The sequence below is a fragment of the Ptychodera flava genome, chromosome 13, assembly GCF_041260155.1.
Source record: "Ptychodera flava strain L36383 chromosome 13, AS_Pfla_20210202, whole genome shotgun sequence".
NCBI lineage: Eukaryota > Metazoa > Hemichordata > Enteropneusta > Ptychoderidae > Ptychodera > Ptychodera flava.
In genome coordinates this window covers 14,458,381-14,479,508 of record NC_091940.1, presented here as the reverse complement: position 1 = coordinate 14,479,508, position 21,128 = coordinate 14,458,381, and the positions used below count along the sequence as shown (strand labels likewise).

Below are 21,128 nucleotides of genomic sequence, written 5' to 3'. Positions count from 1 at the left end.
TCTGTTGCCTTGTTTCACTCGAGATGTGAAAGGCCTGTTGATCGATTCCCGGAGAAAGTAAGAAGCAATAATAGTCATATGGTCCCGCTTATCGCAAAGAAATGTACAGGAAGTCATGATAGAAAAATAAGTGCAGGAATGCCAGTGTATTGGCCCTGGATATGAAACAAATCATGACAATGTCGTCAGCCCAGCCATATTGGATCGTATCGCAAAGAAAATGAAGGTCAATTTACACGTGATGTTACGTTTAGCTTGTGGCAATGTTTGTGTCAGTGAATCGTAGGTAAATCGTAAAGTAAGCATTTGGAACGGTTCCCAGGTAAGTACAAACGAACTTACGAAGCCAAGCGTACGCCGTCTTCAACAACTTCATCGACAGGAGTCTCATGGGGTGGAAGGTTAGAAATGTGTGCACGCCGTTATAAAGGTGTGAATATGATCAATACCATGGCCAATACTTAAGATTCAAACAAAAATAATGTTCAACCTATCCACCTTTGGCAGCGCCAGACGGCAATGTCACCATAATCAAAGCACGGGGTTGACCGTTAAAGTACGAGGATGAATTGTCACTGAAATTGGTACGTGCAACCCCTTCCCGCGTAATGGACTATTCCTATCAGTAGCTTAGGGCGTCATTACGTGTCCGAAAGAGAACGTGATCGTCCACGCAGTTTTCAGGAGTAACCATCGCGTTTCACACGTCTTGAATAAGCCAACTATTTCTAGCTCCCATCCCAGATGAAGACCTATAAAAAGGTAAGCTGAAGGGGTACCACGTGTTTTGCACTATGTAAAAATGTCGCATTATTATAGTTGTGTGAATTTCATTGTCTGATATTTCTATCCAAAGTTTAGAGAGTCACAGCTCCTCAGCGATGCACTGTGACTCGGGAATCTTGTTTAGTAGACACAAGGATAGCGTGTACAAGCATTTGTCTTGTACAAGAGTCAGACTTATTTCTTACTTTCTTAAACTAACGTGTGTTGGACTGCATACGGTTACACCACAAAGCCCAACGTTGTAAAAAGTGATCGAAGGGCGATGGCCCTTTTTACCTTTGACTCTCCTGCTCTTCGAACGTCTTCGAAGGCCCATGCAGGTATCGTTGATTCGTGGAAGCGACTGAGGGCCGTTGTTGAAGTAGTGCGGACAGGCTTACACTGATTTGGGTGAGAAAAAAAATTGAGAAAAAAAAGCAGAACTTACAAAGCAGGACAGTTGGTTACGCAATTGAGATCATAGAGATAAACATGTAACCAAGGAATGGGGCAAGAAATCTACATTCTAAATTTCTTTGAACTCTACTTGATACTTAACATTTCAATTATGTTATGGTAAGTGGTGTCCCAAAATTCTGTAACCATTTCCGAAGAAGAACCCGTTCAACGTCGTCCGTTAATATCTGTGAAACGCTCCACTGGCCGCCTGAATGGATGATGGGAGTTCTATTGGTTTGAGTACGTTGTCATGGTGAACAGCCGCATTGTTTCCAGGTCACAGTGTCTTACGTTGAGCAGGCGACGATCAAACAACGCACAGACAAGGACGCCTGCTCTGAACTTACACCCTACATAAGAGGGTGTGAGGTTTGAGTTATCCTCCAAGCCATATTATTGATGTAATTACCAGCAGTAGTAGTCGTTACCAAGACAACCCGTTACGAACAGATAACGGGCCTTGAACATGGAGACAACGAACGGATATCTTCAAGACATGTTAAATTGTTTATGTGCAAAACGGTGGAGTCGGAGTCCATGGAAACACAAAAGTGACTTTGAACAAGACCGATAAAGATCAATCCCCCAGGTTATTGGTCTAGGGAAAGAATACCCTCTGGTCTCAACAAATTCTTTTCATCAGCTGGACAACACTCTAGTCGCTACAACAATCGCTCCAAGTGCGTGAACTGTTATAACGACACGGCAAACAACGCCAGGAATCATAACAGAAAGTAAACATTGGCGGGGTTCTCTCTGGGTCTGTCTCTGTCCCCCTCCCTCTCTCTCTCTCTCTCTCTTGCTCTCTGTATATATATATATATATATATATATATACACGCACACACAAGCGAACATGGCTAGATAATGAATGTATGTAGTATGTATGTATACGTGGTATGTAGGTTGCTATCTTGTGTGTACCTGTGAAAGTGGGTGCATGAGGCTTCGATTGGTTGTACGTGGTGCGGTAGAGGCAGTGTGTAGTCGTTTTGAAGAGCTACTCCACGTTGACGTCCCCTTGGAAAAGCAACTCCACGATCACAGAAAACTTGACGAACTGACTTTAAATTTGCTGATTTACTATCAAAAAAATTTATAACGCAATAAATTTCATGAAATCATTGAATTGATATATTCGCTAACTTGAATAACAAGGTAAAATTGGCTTCTCTGTATAGACGAATATTGAATAGATATTATGTGTTTGTGAATAGGTATCTCTGTATGTGTGTGAGTAGAAAAGTCTAGAATAAAAAAAATCACATCATACTTTTGGAACACATCCATACGGCTTAGGCGGTCAACATCTTGTCCTCCCGTGTACCATTACTTGTACGTTCTCTATGCAACGGAGGTCCGCAGAAGCACACTCGCACTCTCAACATAACAGGTATACACGAGCTCTTGACGCATTGCATGGGCCACACTAACTAAATTACGGTAGTATGCGCCTGGAAAGTCAAAGACAAACTTTTGCTAAAACTTAAGCTTGTTTCGGGGGAAGTTTTTCAACCATGATATTTCAAAATCAAGAATAACGATCAGGCCTGGGGTCAAGGTGCAAATGTTGAAACAACTTACCGCTATTAGAAATTCAAAACTATGGCTTCCATGCCTATGTGAGCTCTACTGGGTAACAAAAAATCTGTGATTTTCAAAAAAATAAGTCGGCGAAAACTTTACTTATAAAGTGCTTCAAAATGAGCCCTCATCAAGTGGTAGATCAGAAAAGTATTGAAAAAATTTAAGAGTCTGTCCCAGAGGCGCATTCTACCTTAAGGTAGAACGCGCCTCGGGGACAGATAGTCGGACTCTAAAATTTCTACTATTCTTTTCTGATCTACTACTTGTGGGGGCTCATTTTAAAGCTCTTAGAGACAGATAAACATTCACCAGCTTAGTTTTTCGAAAATCCCAAATTTATCCTCCCCATAGAGTTAACACAGGAATGGCGGCCATTTTGAATTTCAAATCTCCCAAAATGTCGGGTAATCCGTTTCCCTACGTCCACACTTTGCACCGTGACCCCCCGATTTTTGTTGTTGATTTGGTAAGAGAATGGTTGAAAGTTTCACTCAGGAAAGTTTAAACAAAAGTTTAAGTCCTTCACTTTCGAGGCACGTTCTACCTTAAGATTACAACTTATTATTCACTAAATATGTCGTCTCAGACTTTGACAAATTTCTAGAGGAAGCATATCGTTGGCATTAGATGTAAGGGCCAGTAGATTTTTCATGACGTTAGTTTTATTAGGCAAGGTTCTTATTCTTCTCCCCAAAGCATGTAAAACACCCACTTTTTAGCCAGTGAACACATAGTCTACACGTGTTAAATGCACTGCTATTGTGTATATGTATATATGTCCGTCTGTCTATCTGTCTGTCTGTCTGTCTGTGCCTGTCTGTCTGTCTATCTGTCTGTCTCCGGGCAAGAGTTTACATGTCAACTTTGCAGTCTTCACATGTACAGGCTGAATTGACAAGCTGGACACTGTGCATCTCTATAAGTGTTAGGGTAGTAGAAGAAGAAACTGTAGTTAACAATAAAAATAAAAATACCAAAAATTGATCGAAAGTTACAGCTTATGGCCCTTTATAGAAGGGGGATCCGCGTTTTTGGCGAAGCAACACGGTTCTAGAGACAAAACAAACAATGGTTGAAGGTTTCGGCAGGGAAACTACTGAGTGAGTACCGATAGTTATGTGTACCGTACGGTAGCTGTACGGTTACTGATCAAACAAGGCGAGGGCGTGACTTTTTGGGGTGACACGCGCCTCTCCATTCGGTATTTGCCCGAGTTCTAAATTAATATTCGTGGTGGAACTGTGAAGGCATGGGCACAATAGGCTTACAACTCCAGTAAACTCGAACAATAGTAACAGTACCACAAACTTTTAACCCGATGCCGGGCATGCAGATGTTGCGTGTTTCTGTACCTAACCACAGTCTCTCTATCTGGCTAAATCTATTATCTGAGTCCCGCCGCAGATTATGTTGTCAAAAAAACGCCTCGGCACTCTCTGTAGAGTGACGGATTATTTCGTCACCGATAACACTCCCCCAGGCTTAGTAATCGTCTGAAGTGAAATGTACACTCTCTGATGCCTATTGTTGAAAATGTCTATGGCGACATGACATGGGTCGTGCATGTGCAGTGGTACGGCGCGCCAAATGTTTCAAAAATATTTATCGATTCAGTGCAAAAATAAACTGTCTTTCTCGATTGAAATAAAAATTAGGTGTCATTACGGAAGGAAATAAGTAAGAAAAGTATAATTAAAAACCAAAAGACAGAAATGTCATTTAATACTTCATTTTAACTTGAGAATATTCTTTAAAGCGTAATGAGGAAATAAACAATTTTCAACGATTTGAAAAAGTCATACATCCATACCTATCGACATACATACACGTATAATAGTTCGCGTAAAAGGTGCAATTAGTGCTGATTTTACGAAAAAAGTATAAGATGTTTACAGTGGTACGTACACAAAAATCACAGGAAAATCACTAAAAAACCACTAGTATCACTCGGAAAAAAAATTACAAAAAATTAAAATGTGAACCACATACAGAAAATCATTATAAAAGAATCAGACAAAAAAGCCATGCATACATAAAATTATTTATGTACCTAAGAAAATTAAAAAGCAGTACGTCTCATAAAAAACGTATTGTAGATAATCAAAAATATAATATGAACCACCAGCCGCTTTTAACAGCAAAGAGAGAAAATCACAGAAAAAATTCGGCAGTGATGGCTCTAGACAAAAGTGGACATCATCGACTAAAAAATAAATAAATAAAATAAAATAAAAATAAAAAAATAAAAAATGCCATGGACACAGCAAATACAAAAAAAAACGCGTGGGCATGTGGAAAGAAAAAACAAATGAGCACTCGCCACTGCAAAAAAAAAAAAAAACGGAAAAAAAAAAAAGAAAAAAAAAAACAAAAAAAACCCCGGGCACTCGCCACACAAAAAAAAAACCCAAACGCGCGAGATTACAATTAATTTATTCAAAAACTCATGGTTCACGTTTCCTTCGATCGATGAATCCCCAACAGCCGGGAATTCGATCACCACATACTCAAATGTTTGACGAAATATTAATTGAGCATTTCAGTGATAACTTTGACATCTTGAATCCTAGCTCTGTTTGGCTAGGCCCTGCCAAGCAGAGCTACTTGAAACCGTACTTGATGAAGTGAAGTGCAATATCACCTAAAGAACGTCCAGGTTAACTGTGAATAGTTCCAGAGAGTCAAGTTAACTGAGCCAATTTGAGACAGTCCACAGTTCAGATCACGAGCGAGACGTACAACCCATGTCCCTTCATAGCAACACTGCGAACATATGGATGCCTTAGGTCAGCTGTTAGGTGCGGTACGGCAGGGGGCTCACATGCAGGCCTTGCACCGAGCCGCTCTGTCATCGCCGTTATATGATTTCTACACGGTTACGTGTGGTTCGATACATAGCGGCCGGCGTGTTGAGAGAACGTCCATCGTTTTCCGTGTTCGACAAGACGAGCGACGCAACTATGAACAGTGTCACGCACTATGATGCAACCGCGATCCCTCAGGACCGGCACAAGCCTAACGAGTATGGCGAGTGTCCTGCCTTCGCAACGCCAGACACTCTCATTATACTCGCAGGGCTAGACCGGCACATACACGACATGTCGATCCCCACTGCAGAAAGCTTTATTTCCACACAGTCCAATATATGGAGCTACGATATTTGTGCAGTAGCTTATACATAGCTCTGGGTGCCAGGGCGGTGAGTTACCGGCGTTATACGGTCTGGCCGTTAACGCCGGTAACTCACAGCCCTGCCACCCACAGCTACATTAATCAGTTATACAGAGAAATAGCGGCTCCCCTGATCGGCACACAGTCCATGTAGCCGACAATGAGATGCAAATGATATGCGGTCAAGGTCTCCTCAACTAACTTTCAGCTGGTTCTTCACTTTCTACTATTTTTCTAGTATTTTTTACAAAGGCACAGACTAATTCTACCTGCAACTTAAAAACTGATAGTGATTTTGTAGCTCATTCTTTACTATTTTCATAGTTTTGGTAGCCGGTAACACACACTTCGTGTTCGTGTCGGCTACATGGACGATCTGCCGCTTGATCAGTGTTTGTCAAGTCGGGCGCGATCGCGTTCTACATGTACTACTGAAAACGTTGCCTCGAATCTAAACGGAGTGTTTTAGCCTGAGTATTTTTTCTTTGCCACACTCCGTTTAGAGGCTAAACCCACACGTGGTTCGATACATAGCGGCCGCCGCGTGCAATTTTACTATGCACCTATGCATAATAGTACCCACACGGCGGCCGCTATGTATCGAATCACACACGTAACCGTTGGCTAACGGCCAGCCATCGTTTTATTGGGGTAGGACTCCATGGCTTTGGCACAGACTGTCTATGGTTTGGGAGAGGGGCGGCCCTACACTGTACAGCGAGGGAATCGCTGGTCGCCGGCGCGGCGTGTACTGTACTAGCGACGGGACCGCCGGTCGCTAGCTTACCATCTCAAGGGGGTACATTGAGGCACGCCATGAGCGAGGGGACCGCTGGCAGCCGACGAACCACCACGAATGTTTTGTCCACTTGTAACTGTTTAATATAGAATGGGACGTGCGGTAACTTGGACGTCCATGAGATGATATTGAAGACTAGAAGCTGAGAGTCATCGCTGAAATACCCAAAATATCTTGTCCAACATCCGAGTGTGATGATCCAAAACCCTCTGGCACTAAACTCTAACAATCAGATTGAGAATTATTCAATTTACATGTTTGGCTTTTTCTGCGGGGTGTCCCACTCTAAATTCTTTTCTCGAACGGGCCTCTTTTTTTCTACTTTTTTTTTTTTTTTTTTTTGGGTAATCTCGTTTTCGTTTGTTTTTTTTTTGGTTTTTTTTGTAACCTCGTTTTGGTTTTTTTCAAGCTGACCTCGTTTTGGTTTCTTTTCAGCCTCAACGCCAGCGCGATCTCGGTCGACTTTTCATTTATGATTGTCTTTCATTTTTTAGTCAGACCTGATGGTGGTTCGCTTTGTTTTTTGTAGTAGTGAAAGTACTATTTTTGTCTTTGTTTTAAGCATTTCAATATTTTTGTGTGTGCGCTTGATTTTTTTTTACTTTTTCCTTTATAATTAGCATTCATTGCACCTTTATATCAAATACACGTGTATGTACGTCAATAAGTATGGGATTGTGGTATTTTCAAATTTTTGCAAACAGTTTATCTTCTCATTACGGTTTAAAGGGTATTTTACAATTAAGTATTACATAACATTCTCCCCCTTTTTTGCAATAAAACTTTTCTCGTTTATTTTCTTCCGTAATTCCATCTATATCTAATTTTTATTTCAATCGAGAACGACGGTTGCACACACGTCATCTTTATCTGTACAGACACATTCAAATATTTATTGACACATATTTTCAAATGAATGTTATTTTTGTGAAAAAGTACATTAATAAAATAAAATGATATGGACGAAAGAATTTTTTTCTTTATTATTCATACACGTTTAAGACTTTATTTAGAAAGAAAAATTGACAGTTTATTTTTACTCTATGATGATAAATATTTTTGAAACATTTGGCGCGCCGTAGCAGTGGAGATGTTGTACGCTTTAAAGATACAAAGTCGGCCGTTTTTCATGAATTTTGTTTGATGCGAGATACTACTTACTTAGTTTGACATGTTTAAAGATACTGAATGAATGGTGGGTAACCATGCACATATTCGACCCCGGTTTTAGACACGATCAATGAAACCATCGCGAAAATGAATTATGGCCATGTATCTCGCATCAAACAAAATTCAGGAAAAATGGCCGACTTTGTACCTTTGATGTGAGGGGTAGCCAAGAAACTGCGGTGTTTTACCGTGCTTTAATTTCCGATCGTCATATAGGTACCACAATATTAGCTTATGTTGTTCATAATAGGACCTTTTTAAACACGGCCACTCCCGAAAAACACGCCGCAAGGAAAACACCTTGCATCAAACGCTGAGACGACGTTTGTGGGGCCGTTCAACTGAGATTTCAATGCTGCCAAAGACAGAAATTGAACACGCAAAATCAACAGGCAATTAGGCCAGGATATTTTGTCCGCGCACTGACCGTGAAAGCGATTACATAGCGATGAAAGACATCTCCATTCAGTGTCAATTCGTGGTTTGCACTGTCCATAGTCAGAGAAGAGGCTGTTTTAATATCTTTCAAATACAAACGCATTGCTGCCGCAGAAAAAGAAAATCCTTTATGTGGTCCGCAGAGGTCACTCTCAGGAACAGAAACCAAAGAGACGACACCTAACTTCGTAGGCAGGCTTCCAACACATTCCTGCGATTGAATGTTATTATGTTAATTAATTAATTAATTTATTTATTTATTTGCTTGTTTGTTTATTTGTTTATTTTTATTTTACTAAGGGCGGATTATGACAGGGCCGCCCCGTATCATAGTGGGCAAGGAAGCCCCGGGATCATATCCCTGTGATTACGAAATCGTTCACTCACATCAAGTATGCATTATTGAAGGGACAAAGTCGGTTATTTTTTCATGATTTTTGTTTGATGCAAGACACTATTTATATTGTTTGACATGTTGAAATATACTGAATGAATGGGTGACCATGCATATATTCGACCTCGGTTTTAGACAAGATACATGAAACCATCGCGAAAATGAATTAATGGTCATGACCATTAATTCATTTTCGCGATGGTTTCATTTAATTTGTCTAAAACTGGGTTCAAATATATGCATGGTCACCCATTTATTTAGTATCTTTCAACATGTCACACAATATATCTTGCATCAAACAAAATTCATGAAAAAAATGGCCGACATTGTCCCTTTAAAGGGACAATAGTAGAAAAGGGTATTTGAAAAGACACCAAAAGTTTCAGCTAGTTGGGCTTTTAACCATTAAAAATCGGGCAGACCACAATATTTTGACCAGTTCACTACATAGGACTTAAATGGCACAGGCCGATGGCAACTGTGACGCCACGCGCGGCTGATGTCGTGCAAACGCTCGCATTGCCAATGGTTCAAAATAAGACAAGTTTATAAAGATTATAGAATGGTGACAGCGTATTCAAGATCGGAAACAACCAGGGGTGCATTTATAAAGATCACAGTACCCTTTGCCACATAAGAGACACGATATGGCGCGTAATCAAGGCCAATATTCGAACTCCCAATTTTCAACTATCGAACTCCACATTTTCAACTTTCGAACTCCCAATTTTCAACTATCGAACTCCACATTTTCAACTTTCGAACTCCCAATTTTCAACTATCGAACTCTACATTTTCAACTTTCGAACTCCCAATTTTCAACTTTCGAACTCAACATGTTGGATTCGTATTCCCCATTTTCAACTATCGAAGTCATAGGTCCCCCTAGACCACTAGCCAGCGAACACAAGTCAAAATGAGCATACATATAGTCAAATACGACTTTAAAAAATCGTCGGTGTTGTTTTACATGAAACTACTTATCACTTTGTTAGGGAGTCCCAAACACATGGTGACCTCGCAGTTAACTTTGAACATGGACGACACCGAGTTCGTTCGTGACCGCGTCAGTGGTAGTTTGTCTAGGCTGCTACTTGACCTTGACCAGCCCGACATACCGGGAGATGTGTCACGTAGGTGTGAGAGTCTTGTTAGACTTTTGTCACAGTTAAGTGGCATTGGAATGTGTAGTGAGCGTATTGTCCAGCTAGTGCAAGCCGCTCAACGTGAAATACATGATGTTGAACATAGTGGTCACGGTGTAATAAAGGGAAAGTGGCTTCACACATCAGCCATCTCGTCTTGTATGTGCTTTGGTGTGTTTAGTGTCTGAGTTGTGTTTTGGCTGTTAGAGTGGAAATTAACAAGCGAGTCAAGCCATGGCGAGCCACGCACGCATGCTCTTGTCATTAGACGACATGATAGCGATCGAATTAGGCCTAAATAATGGCGGAGGTCGGCGGTAAATCTTGAAGTTATAGCATCACAAGTGTTTCCGGTTCATGATTTTGGAACCTCTAGAACATCACATAGGAATAACACTTAAACTCCAAAACGTCATGTGACGTTCGAAAGTTGAAAATGTGGAGTTCGAAAGTTGAAAATGCTGAGTTCGATAGTTGAAAATGTGGAGTTGAAAATGTGGAGTTCGAAAGTTGAAAATGTGGAGTTCGAAAGTTGAAAATGTTGAGTTCGATAGTTGAAAATTGGGAGTTTGAATGTTGAATGTTGAGTTCGATAGTTCGAAAGTTGAAAATGGGGAATAGGAATCCCAAATGTTGAGTTCGATAGTTGAATTGAAAATTTGGAGTTTGAATGCTGAATGTTGAGTCAGTTGAAAATTGGGAGCTCGAATATTGGCCTCGATTACGCGCCATAGGACACGAGAACAAAAGATAATCTTGTGAGGAACTGTACCTGAGCTATTTACAACTGGTCCACTGAGGTGACGAAACAAACGTGACAAATTACACGAAAGTCGGCTATGGTACTCAGATCTGAATACTGACATTGCAGTAGTTACTGTAAAAAGGGAATTACATAAAAAACTACAAACAGTAACTTTACATTTCTATTTTACGAACTATCACTGGTCGACTTATGTGACGTGGTTGTAAGTAATGGTAAGACGGTTGTTAGTAAGAAAGAATACGGTATATATCGGAGGAGCCTCTGTGGTTCACGTGATAAACTTAGCCTTGACAAGCTAAACGTTTACTTAAAACTATTCACCCAGACAGTGTCCCATGATCCCCTTTGTTTCTATCGTGCGGAAACCTTTGAGACGAATTATGAGTTAGCTTCTAATATCGCATTGACGTACATATTATCAAAATCCTCCCAATTGTTCTTTACACAGACTAAATGGGGCCCTTTAGGTTTAGCCCACAATGTGTTCGAATGAGTGAACCATTGCACACAGCACCATTCAAATCTATCTGACTCTTGGATTTGATGTCTTTACTTTTAAGGTTGTCTTGTCTGTTTTGTTGCAGTCTCCTCAGGGAGTTCAGACTTAGTGCTGATAAACAATACGCCTTGTTAGTTATTCTGAAGAGCTCCAGAGTCTACCCATCAGAAAATATTCATGTCGTTTGTCGTGACCTTCAAAGAGAACAAAATTATTAAATGCTGTGAATTTAAAAATTTAAATCATTTGTTCTTTCCCGTCTTCTTGCAGAATTGACAGTGCGACGTGCGAATATAGATAACATTACTCTAAGCTTGTATGCTGCCTTGACCACGCCCTCATCTTGGAGGTGTCTTGAAGATGGCGAAGGTATTGTTTTTAAGAGGTCTGAGATGGCGACGGCTTAAAATACTTTTAAATGACATAGAGATAGATGTATACAACATATGTTCAGAACACATGCATAGATACATACATATAGATACAGACATAGATACATACATAGCTTCGTCCATCCATCCATCCTTACATACATAAATACATACATACATACTTACATACATACATACATACATACATACATACATACATACATACATACATACATACATACATACATACATACATACATACATACATACATACATACATACATACATACATACATACATACATACATACATACATACATACATACATACATACATACATACATACATACATACATACATACATACATACATACATACATACATACATACATACATACATACATACATACATACATGCAATGCGTACATACGTACATTTTCCATCGCTCAGATATACAAATATTTGTCATGTCTCGTGTTATCCTAAGGTTCGTATTTCTTAAGTAATATAGTGTTATGTAAAACTAATAAGTGAATAATCGAGTACTACTGTAAATTTCAACACTATTCTGTTATTGTGTGTTGGCACCATAAATTTGCAATTGGCCCAACTCTAGATTTTAGGGCAGTGACTTCGGCGCAGTGTGATTATCGGATAGCATACAGATGCACGGTGAATTAATAAAAGATTATCCTCTAGGCAGAAGTGTATGTCATAGTTTTGAGTGTCTACCAACTTTAATGGAAGAGGCGGGGCACATTGAACGCTTCCATGACTAAACCAACAAGCTATCATTTTGCAGCCTGTCTTTTTCTTTCTGGTCATAAAGTGACGTAGGATGTTTGGGCAATGTTATTATTTACCCAATAACATGCGTACATTTCTTGTATATTCTTTTACATTAGTTTCGCTTTACCGGCCATTTGGCATGTTGCAACGTCCTGAACCGGTCTACAAACGTCCTGAAACTCTTCCTGCTGGGGATGGTATTCTTAAACCTCACCTTCTGGACCCTGTTTCTCATCAGTAGCCACACACGGCTACTGGTCCACATCAAACGAGACGCGTGTACGAAAAAGCCCAGCTTCGTTTCAAACGCCCAGGCAGCCGTTCCCGACGAAGAATCGGAGACGGACGAGACTTTCGATATCAGCACAATATACCAGAGTATTAACCCAATATGGGAATTCAACGCCACAGCTGCCGACGAACTCAGGTATCTACACCTTCTCACATCCAACTCCACCCCCAACCCTCCACCCCGTCTGACTTTGCTACTAGCACACCATTACACTGGCGTTTCAGAGAATACGCAATGTGAAAGAAGATCGCAGCATGTACCTTTTATCAGCTGCCTTTCAATACGTTGGTACGTGCATCCAGCATATATTTTTTGAGTGTGTGTGACTCATTACCTGTCGACAAGTGTGGACTTATAGTGAAGAATGTCAGGCCAGACGCAATCGTAATATAATGAGACATTGAAGGGAAGTTCAAATCAGAATTTCGTTGTCGGATTGTCACTCTTTCGAAATTCCATTGGGAAGACGAGGGCAGTGGTTTGAGTACATTGCCATTAATTTCGCTACAGTTTGGTTACAATTGCTCACCACATACGTAAAGAGAAACGCCTTTATGACAGACAAAGCTAGAAGAAAGACAAATAGTTGATGAATCTGCTCGTTAGGTTTTCTAATCAAATTAAAAAAAATTAAATATGAAACGGTGTTTTTTTCGGAAAAGAGTTGCATTAAACCTTCCAAAAGTTGCTATTTGTACCTTTGACCCCAAGGTTACTCCGGGGTCATATCCATGAAAATCAACCAAACAAAGGTATACTACAACTAAAACTTTGTTCACTTTATTCGTTGTGTGTTGGTTTGTTTCTCTCCTCAGAACCCTTTTAGACAAAGAGTGTAACACAGAGGGCACATTCATTACGACGAAAGAATCTGCAAAAATAGACGATAGTTTTCTTTATCATGGCCACCAGAAGCTTAAAATCAAAATTACACCGGAAATCTACAGGCGATTTCCAAAGGTAAGGACGGCAGTGGAATTGCTACTGTAGTCTTCTAACATTGTAATTCACAAGAAGTTGTCCATTGGCTACATGTACCTTCAACGCAACGACTGTGGTATCATCATAATTTTTTTATGTCTAGTAACTGAGGAGGCAGCATACCTGTTGCTTCAAAACTGTTTATTCTCCTATCTTTTTTCCTTTCTTGCTTGAACTTTTAAATATCAATAATGAAAATGCCAATGATAATGATTATCCCAGATTGCAAGTAAATAAGTTTGTGCTAATCTTATTTCTTTGAACGTCAGCGGTCATCAAGTTCGTTCCCTCTTCTTGAAGTTTGATGATGCTCTAAATTTTTGTGCTTGATAAACATCTTTTAGCAAGTTTTTATCAAGATGATCTCAGTTTTATTATCCCATTATTACGCTTTGCAATAAAGTTTTAAATTCCTCGCTTCTATAGTTTACAGGTTTTAATAACATGAAGTGACTATGAGGCAAAAGCATCTCTACGTAGCTTGGAGTCGGCTTTCTTAATTTTCAAACACAAAAATGTTTTCCTCATCGCCGACATGTCCTTTTTGACTCAAGTCGAAATTATGCCAAAGAGGCAACAGGAAGTCTAGTCTTACTTCAAATTCGCTTGTCAAAATCCAGGCGTGAATTGCAGATCCACGGGCACACAGTGATTTGCCTGATTTATAAGTTAAAAAAATTTCAACTGCAGTATCTTCTAAATGGCATAAGAATTTTTGCATTGTCATATCGACGGGTATAGTCTAAGATCCCATTATACAATACGTCATTGCAGAAACTCAATTACAAGAAGAAGCAGTACAAAACGTGCAGCATTGTGGGAAATAGCGGCATATTGTTAGGAAGTCGATGTGGAAAACAAATCGACTCTGCTGACTTTGTAGCCAGGTAATATACGATAAATCATCTATAATAAGATCTTTGGACACGTCTTTTCAATAGACGATGTTTCAATTTAAAAAAAAATCAATCCGTCTAGACTCTGCAGGATATTGCCTGAGAGAGAGAGAGAGAGAGAGAGAGAGAGAGAGAGAGAGAGAGAGAGAGAGAGAGAGAGAGAGCTATGAAGGTGTCAGTATACGTGTATTTATCACTTATCATGTATGCCAACAGGTCAATTTATTTATTTATTTATTTATTTATTTATTTATTTATTTATTTATTTATTTATTTATTTTGTCAGCTGGTTGATCGACTTAACGGTTGAATGAAAAATGATCACTCCATACCTTTCTAAGCATTCCTTAACAGAACCCATACTATTCGTTGTTTTACGTCATTGCAGATTCAACAACGCACGAATCAGAAGATATGCCTTGGACACAGGCGTAAAAACAGATTTCATAACGTGCAATCCCAGCATACTTACTCTAAAGTAAGTGATCAGCAAAAAGTACAATTGAGTGAAACTTTTGTAAACATATGTCTCGTTAGTCCATTCCTTTTGTGTGATACACCGACTCTCAATAGTTATAGTTACCATGGTACTCACTATTTTCATTGCAACATCATTAAATAAACCAGGAGAGGAAAAGTTATGCTATGTTAAATTTTGTGCCCGTACACTCGAGAATGTATGGCCGCACGGTTCACTCCCACAAATCACGGTCACTTCCAAATTAGTTAGCGTGTAACATTAATTTAGAAACACGGCGATCGGAACTCACATAACTCCGAGGCAGTCCAATGGAACCGCTATATGCATTAAGCTTTCTGAAATCAACCTGGCATTATCGAATTATCCGGCTCAATGCATGGGAAGAATGACTTTTTGTTTTACGTCACATGTCCTCTTAATTAACACCCCGTATAATGAACACAAGAACCCCATCATGAGGAAGAATTGTCTTTATTTTGACCTTTTAATTAACACATTTTGATCATTTCATGCATTGACGTTAACTGTTCTCAGAATTAATCCCTGGCACAATTAACACACTGTTAAAACAACCCCTCTCAACCACTATCTTGCACGATAAAGATTTGCCTCTTTAATTAACACACAAAATCTGAACATCTCTCTTAATCACCAGTTATTATGGCCTGGCCGACAACTCAACAGCGCGGTTCCAAAGAGACATGTTGAACGAGTACGGCAACGCCACGGTGTTCTTCCCAGCCTTTGCGTGTCGTCTGTGCACGCCGCTGGCGTTCAAAGCACAGGACGTTCTCGAGTCGACGGACATGGAAACGGTGTTCGGCCATCCTCACCATGCGGCATCGGCCAGAGCATTCTGGGAGAAGCGAGGAGTCAACGTTGTTAGTCTGTCAAGCGGTAAATATGCTTCCCTAGGTTTGTTGCACTTTTGGTGTCTATATGTGATCTATTTTAAAATAGCTGGAAAAGTACTTTTTTAATTTCTAAAGTTTGTTGAACTTCAAATTTAGGTTTGCCAAGGCAGGATGTCAGTCTACTCAATGCAATGTTATTGTTGACGATATTATTATTTGGTTGACTGATATTGATTTAGTAGTGTCAATGACATAATTTGACGATACACATACTGACTGCATCGATAAGTTGATCGCTCATTTGTTTGACGTGACCTTTAGAGGAGAACAAGAAAATGTTTTGAGGCGGAATACGCCCAGAAACAAGGTGCGGTAAGCGGCCAAAAAGCGGTAGCGGGCCAGGGCTATATCACAGTACACCCGCAGGACAACGTCAGCATAGTCATGTTACATCACTTTTTCTTCTACATAACGTGAATGAATTGCAACCAATCATGATCTTTGATATGTGAAGTGTAATAAGACACCACACACACACATGCACTTAAATCATCCACACGCTCTCCTAAAATGGCGGAGAGATACGTTAACCAGAATTATTGTAGCGGAATGCATACATTCGCAGACAGCTACATCATAACCAATGGTACGTTATTTGACATGCCTCCATCACCAACAAGATGCCTCAACCCCCCTCAACCTGGCAACCATAGTTTGCGATGAATAGTGCCTTAATAGACCTCCCGGAGGGAGCTAATTCTCTTCCATTTGTCTACGAGTCAATCTAAATTAGAAATTAAAGGGTTCGGTTTTTAGCCGATGCGCGAGACAACACTAATTGAAAGACACCAGCACTGAGCATTCACTGTGTTTATTGTGATGGTGATTTTGTTTGGTCCTCGTTACCATTTGCCTCAGGGACAGTCTTGTGCAACCAGACAGTGTATGATTGCACAACGAGTTCAGTGATTTTCACTCTTTTTTGACATCAATATTGACAACGCGGTTCAACGAATCCAAACAAGTGGTTTCTTGGGAACTATATACCATGTAGACGTGAGTTGCACGGCGACTGATAGTGTTGTCAGTGGCGAATTGGGTAACAGTGCCGTTGATTTTCCACTTCAGCTAGTTCTTAACCTTGGTTTCGACTCTCTGCCAAGATCAAACAGCAGTTACCATTATTTTTAAGCACAGTCCCTGCGGGAATGTGTTTTAACATAACACCTTGCTGCTGTCAGGCGTAGTTGAACCGAGTAATGTGATAACTTGGCTCAACGACAAACCCTGGGGTTGTCATATGTATTTAAAAGGGCACACTAAATGTACAAGAATTACCAAAAAGTAAGTGACACTGTGTCAGTGTGTGTATCCCTTTTCCACGTTATTAGAACGTCAACTGCTTTCGGATAATTGGATAATGAAGTAATGTCGGTTAATCTGCAAATGTAAGCTCATCTGCTTTCAACTTTCTCAAAAGTGTTAGGTGCCTAAAAAAACAGCTTAATGTTGCAATGTCACACACTACTCATAAAACAAGCGTATAACTTAAAAAAGAAAGCAGATGAGCTTGCATTTAATGCGATTGGAACTAATTCGGGATGATGAAGTAATGTCGATTAAATCTTCAAATCTAACCTCATCTACTTTTCTTTTTCAGTTACACACTTGTTTTATGGGTATTTTGTAATATCGCAACATTCAGCTATACGGCACCTAACACTTGAGAAATTTGAGATAAATATGAAAATCCAATTATCCCAAATTAGTTCCAATCGTGTTACTTTTAGATTAAACAGACATTACTTCACCACTGATCCAATTATCCCAATTAGTTCCAATCGTGTTCAACTTATGGTGTACTTGAATTTTTATGTTGTATGAGACTTATCCAGTGATATATCCAGTATTCCCAATTTTGATAATTTTGTTTTGTTTTGGTTTCTTCAGGTTTACTGCTATTTACTGGTTTATTCCATTTTTGCGAGGAGGTTCATCTCTACGGATATTGGCCCTTTCCAGAAGACCCCTACGGGAAATCGCTGCACTTCCACTACTACGACAGAAAGATGACGATGCGAACCGACAAGAAACACGGGATCGACGTTCACAATATGCCGTCCGAGTTCAAGTGGCTGGTCGAATTCCACAACCAGGGAATACTTAGACTGCACGTCGGTGCAAGGGACTGCTTCCCATGAGCTGTGGCTATAGTCTTGTCCATAGGGGGTGGGTTCACAGATGCTATACTTAAAAAATTACCAATTGAACGAGTTTTATATTCACATTGGGAAGGAAGGCACTTTTGAGATATATAGAAGCAGTATGTAAAATGTAATATAAATGTAATGTAAGGTACACGCGATGCTGCACGACTCGCTTGTGGACAAGTCTGACTAATTTTGTCGTTGATGTCTATATAGTTCGTGTAGAAATTGCACGATGACTAATGGCGGAGATAAAATAATTATGTATAGGAATGATTCAGGGACTCGTTTCGTGTTAGTTGGGCTGGCAATTCAAGAGATAGAACAAGGAACTCGTTCAATTATTGTAAACAATTTGTTCACGCTATACAGCTGTTGAAGGTTCTGTGTGTTAAATTTGAATATCTGATGCTACCAGCGTTCTTAACTCCCAGCATGCATAACTGTTTGTTTTGTCACCTGCGCAGTGCACAGTAAGTGAGGCTACTCACAATTCTTCATGATCCGTACACACGGAGATCACTCACTGAACTGAAGCAAATTTCTTCTATACACAGAACAGCTCAGTCCATATTTCAAAATTCTGGCAACATAGTTTTAACAATCATAATTTTCTGATTTCTCACTGTGAACAATGAAAAGAATAACCTCTTTTCCGCGGAGGAGATAGCAATTTTGTAATTTTGTGGACAGAGATTTTTGACAGCCATACACAATATTTTTTAAGGAAACTAAGGGAATAAGTTGCATCTGTGTTGACAAAAGAAAGGGTATTGATTTTTTTTAATGTTCATGACAAAGGAAATTTGCATGTCTGACAGATGGTATGATGAGACCATCTTAGTTGCTGATAACTATAGCTTGACAAGTGTACAATTTTTAGCCCCTCAAAACATCGACTTCTTATTCAATTTACTCTTGAATTTTAAACATAATCAATAATTTTGGAACATAGTTTTAACAAATAATCCTTAAATTAAATTCTAAGTTTCAAATTGTTCAGAAACTGATAAAACTGAAGAAGCCTTTAGCAAATAATGTCCGAGTGCACAAATCAAGAGGAATTGTGGGTAGCCTCACGAACATGCGCAGTGCTATATTGTAGGAAGACAATCCTCAGGAGCTCGCCCGCCTTTTCTTGTAATGAACACGATCGGAACTAATTTGAGATAATTGGATAGTGAAGTAATGTCGATTTAATCTACGAATGTTATCTCATCTGCTTTTCTTTTTATATTACACACTTGTTTTTATGAGTAATTTGCGATATTGCAACATTCAGCTATATGGCACCTAACACTTTTGAGAAATTTGCAAAATATGAAAATCCAATTATTTATCCCAAATTAGTTCCAATCGTGTTAATGGCTTATTTCTATCTTCCGTTTATTTATTGTATTGGGATTTTGTGCGTTTCAATTCACTTCAAAGGAAACACTTTTAATTTTTATACTGTAAATTATTAAGCTTTTTTGTGACGTCTTTGATATTTGAACCTCAGCGTTACCCGACCCTTATTAACTTAATGACGAAATTCATAAAAGTTGTAGTTTTTTTTCTAGATAACTAATAATGCATTCCTTCGTTTGTTGCCTGTAAAGTGCGCAATGGCTCGTTGATTTCCATTTCTGCTTATTCATCACAAGGTACTAGTCTGGTGACTGATGCAATAAAGTGACGTCATGAGTAAATTATGACAAGTACTTTTTTAAGAGAGTTTTGGCTTTGCACCTAACCACACTTTGCATTTCTTCTATCAAGCATGTTAACATGACTACGGACAGTATTCTCCTTTTGGAGAAGTTCCGTATAAGAGTTTCTTTGGCAAATGTCCATGTTTTCTCGTGACAAATACATTGCAAGTTCGTCTCTAAAATGGGAACCCCGACAATGCCGAGAAGCAGGGCCACTCGCAGTGGGGCCCGCAGCGTTCAAGGTACAGTGCGCCGCCTGGGAATCTCACTGATATTTGGACTTTCAATTTCTCACAATATCATCACCTGGTCCACAAATCTGGGCTCATTTTGAAGCTAATGGAGTAGATAAAATTTTCGCTTTCACTACATGTACATAAACACATCTCCTCCTAGGAAATTACAGTGCCAGATTCTAAAAGCAGAGTGTTATAAATAACAACACAAATGAATTCATATACAAAGTAATAATATTATGTTACTTTAGTTTCATGCATGCATCCTGCAATCTTCAGACTGACAGATAGTTCTGTCTGTCAAATGCAGGATGTGTGAAACCTAAGTGACATATATTATAACGTTGTACATAATTTGTGTCATTTAATAATATATATATATATATATATATATATATATATATATATATATATATATATATATATATATATATATATATATATATATATATATATATATATATATATATATATATATATATATATATATGAATATGCGTGTTTCTGTATTTATTTTTTTATTGTAACAAAGGCGCCACTGGGCTTTACGGGCTTGCATAGAGGATAGTAGTCGACCAGAACACTGCAAACTTGAAACGAATTTGGTAGCGAACGAAAAAGTGACCTTTCTGAGTTGAAAATTCCACCTCTTGAGGATGGTGCTGACGTAACATTCCATCGTGCCCCTGGCAAAGCATTTTGATCAGAATCAGACTCTGACTCGATCGTGTAGTCCTGTCGAATCTTTTTTGTTGTTGTTGCATGGTCCCCTGTAGCTTCAGGGGAAACTGTGTTTTATACAGTCGGAAAGAATATCTGTGTCTTCACACTGTACATGAAACACGTCTGTGTGACTATAATTAATTCATGCGTGAATGAACGAGAATGGCAGCACGTGCTTCTTTCTTTCGAGCTTTGTAATGCTGGCGACGTACCCTAGAGGGAAAGTGTCGATGCATGCATAGCAAGTTAAATTAACACCTTTATCTTGGCTACTTAAAGCATAGGCTGCCACCCAAAAGAAGACAACCACACTCTTAATTGACATTGCCTGCAGAGTTGAATGGACCGTCGAAGGGTTGCGTAAGATTGTCAAATATTTAAATGGAAAACAAATGTACGTACAACTCAAA

General features: G+C 39.3%; 1 protein-coding gene across 2 annotated transcripts; it reads left to right on the top strand.

Annotated features, from left to right (window-relative positions):
* The first annotated feature begins 388 nt into the window (after positions 1 to 388).
* Positions 389 to 19,759, top strand: LOC139147529 (alpha-2,8-sialyltransferase 8E-like). 2 transcript variants are annotated; one of them, XM_070718644.1, is made up of 8 exons: positions 389 to 762; positions 11,464 to 11,562; positions 12,471 to 12,781; positions 13,462 to 13,606; positions 14,402 to 14,514; positions 14,912 to 15,001; positions 15,660 to 15,919; positions 17,809 to 19,759. In XM_070718644.1, exons 2-8 carry the CDS (start codon positions 11,554 to 11,556, stop codon positions 18,057 to 18,059), a joined length of 1,179 nt encoding a protein of 392 aa, XP_070574745.1. In that variant the 5' UTR covers positions 389 to 762; positions 11,464 to 11,553; the 3' UTR covers positions 18,060 to 19,759. The 2 variants fall into 2 exon arrangements, with proteins under 2 accessions (XP_070574745.1, XP_070574746.1); XM_070718645.1 differs by having other exon boundaries at positions 395 to 762; positions 15,660 to 15,901.
* Positions 19,760 to 21,128: the final 1,369 nt, after the last annotated feature.

Bases quoted from the DNA above. Each gene is read 5' to 3' on its own strand.
- LOC139147529 (XM_070718644.1), top strand. The intron at 15,002-15,659 runs GTAAGTGATCAG...CTTAATCACCAG, and splicing joins CCCAGCATACTTACTCTAAA to TTATTATGGCCTGGCCGACA. The intron at 15,920-17,808 runs GTTTGTTGCACT...TGGTTTCTTCAG, and splicing joins CGGTAAATATGCTTCCCTAG to GTTTACTGCTATTTACTGGT.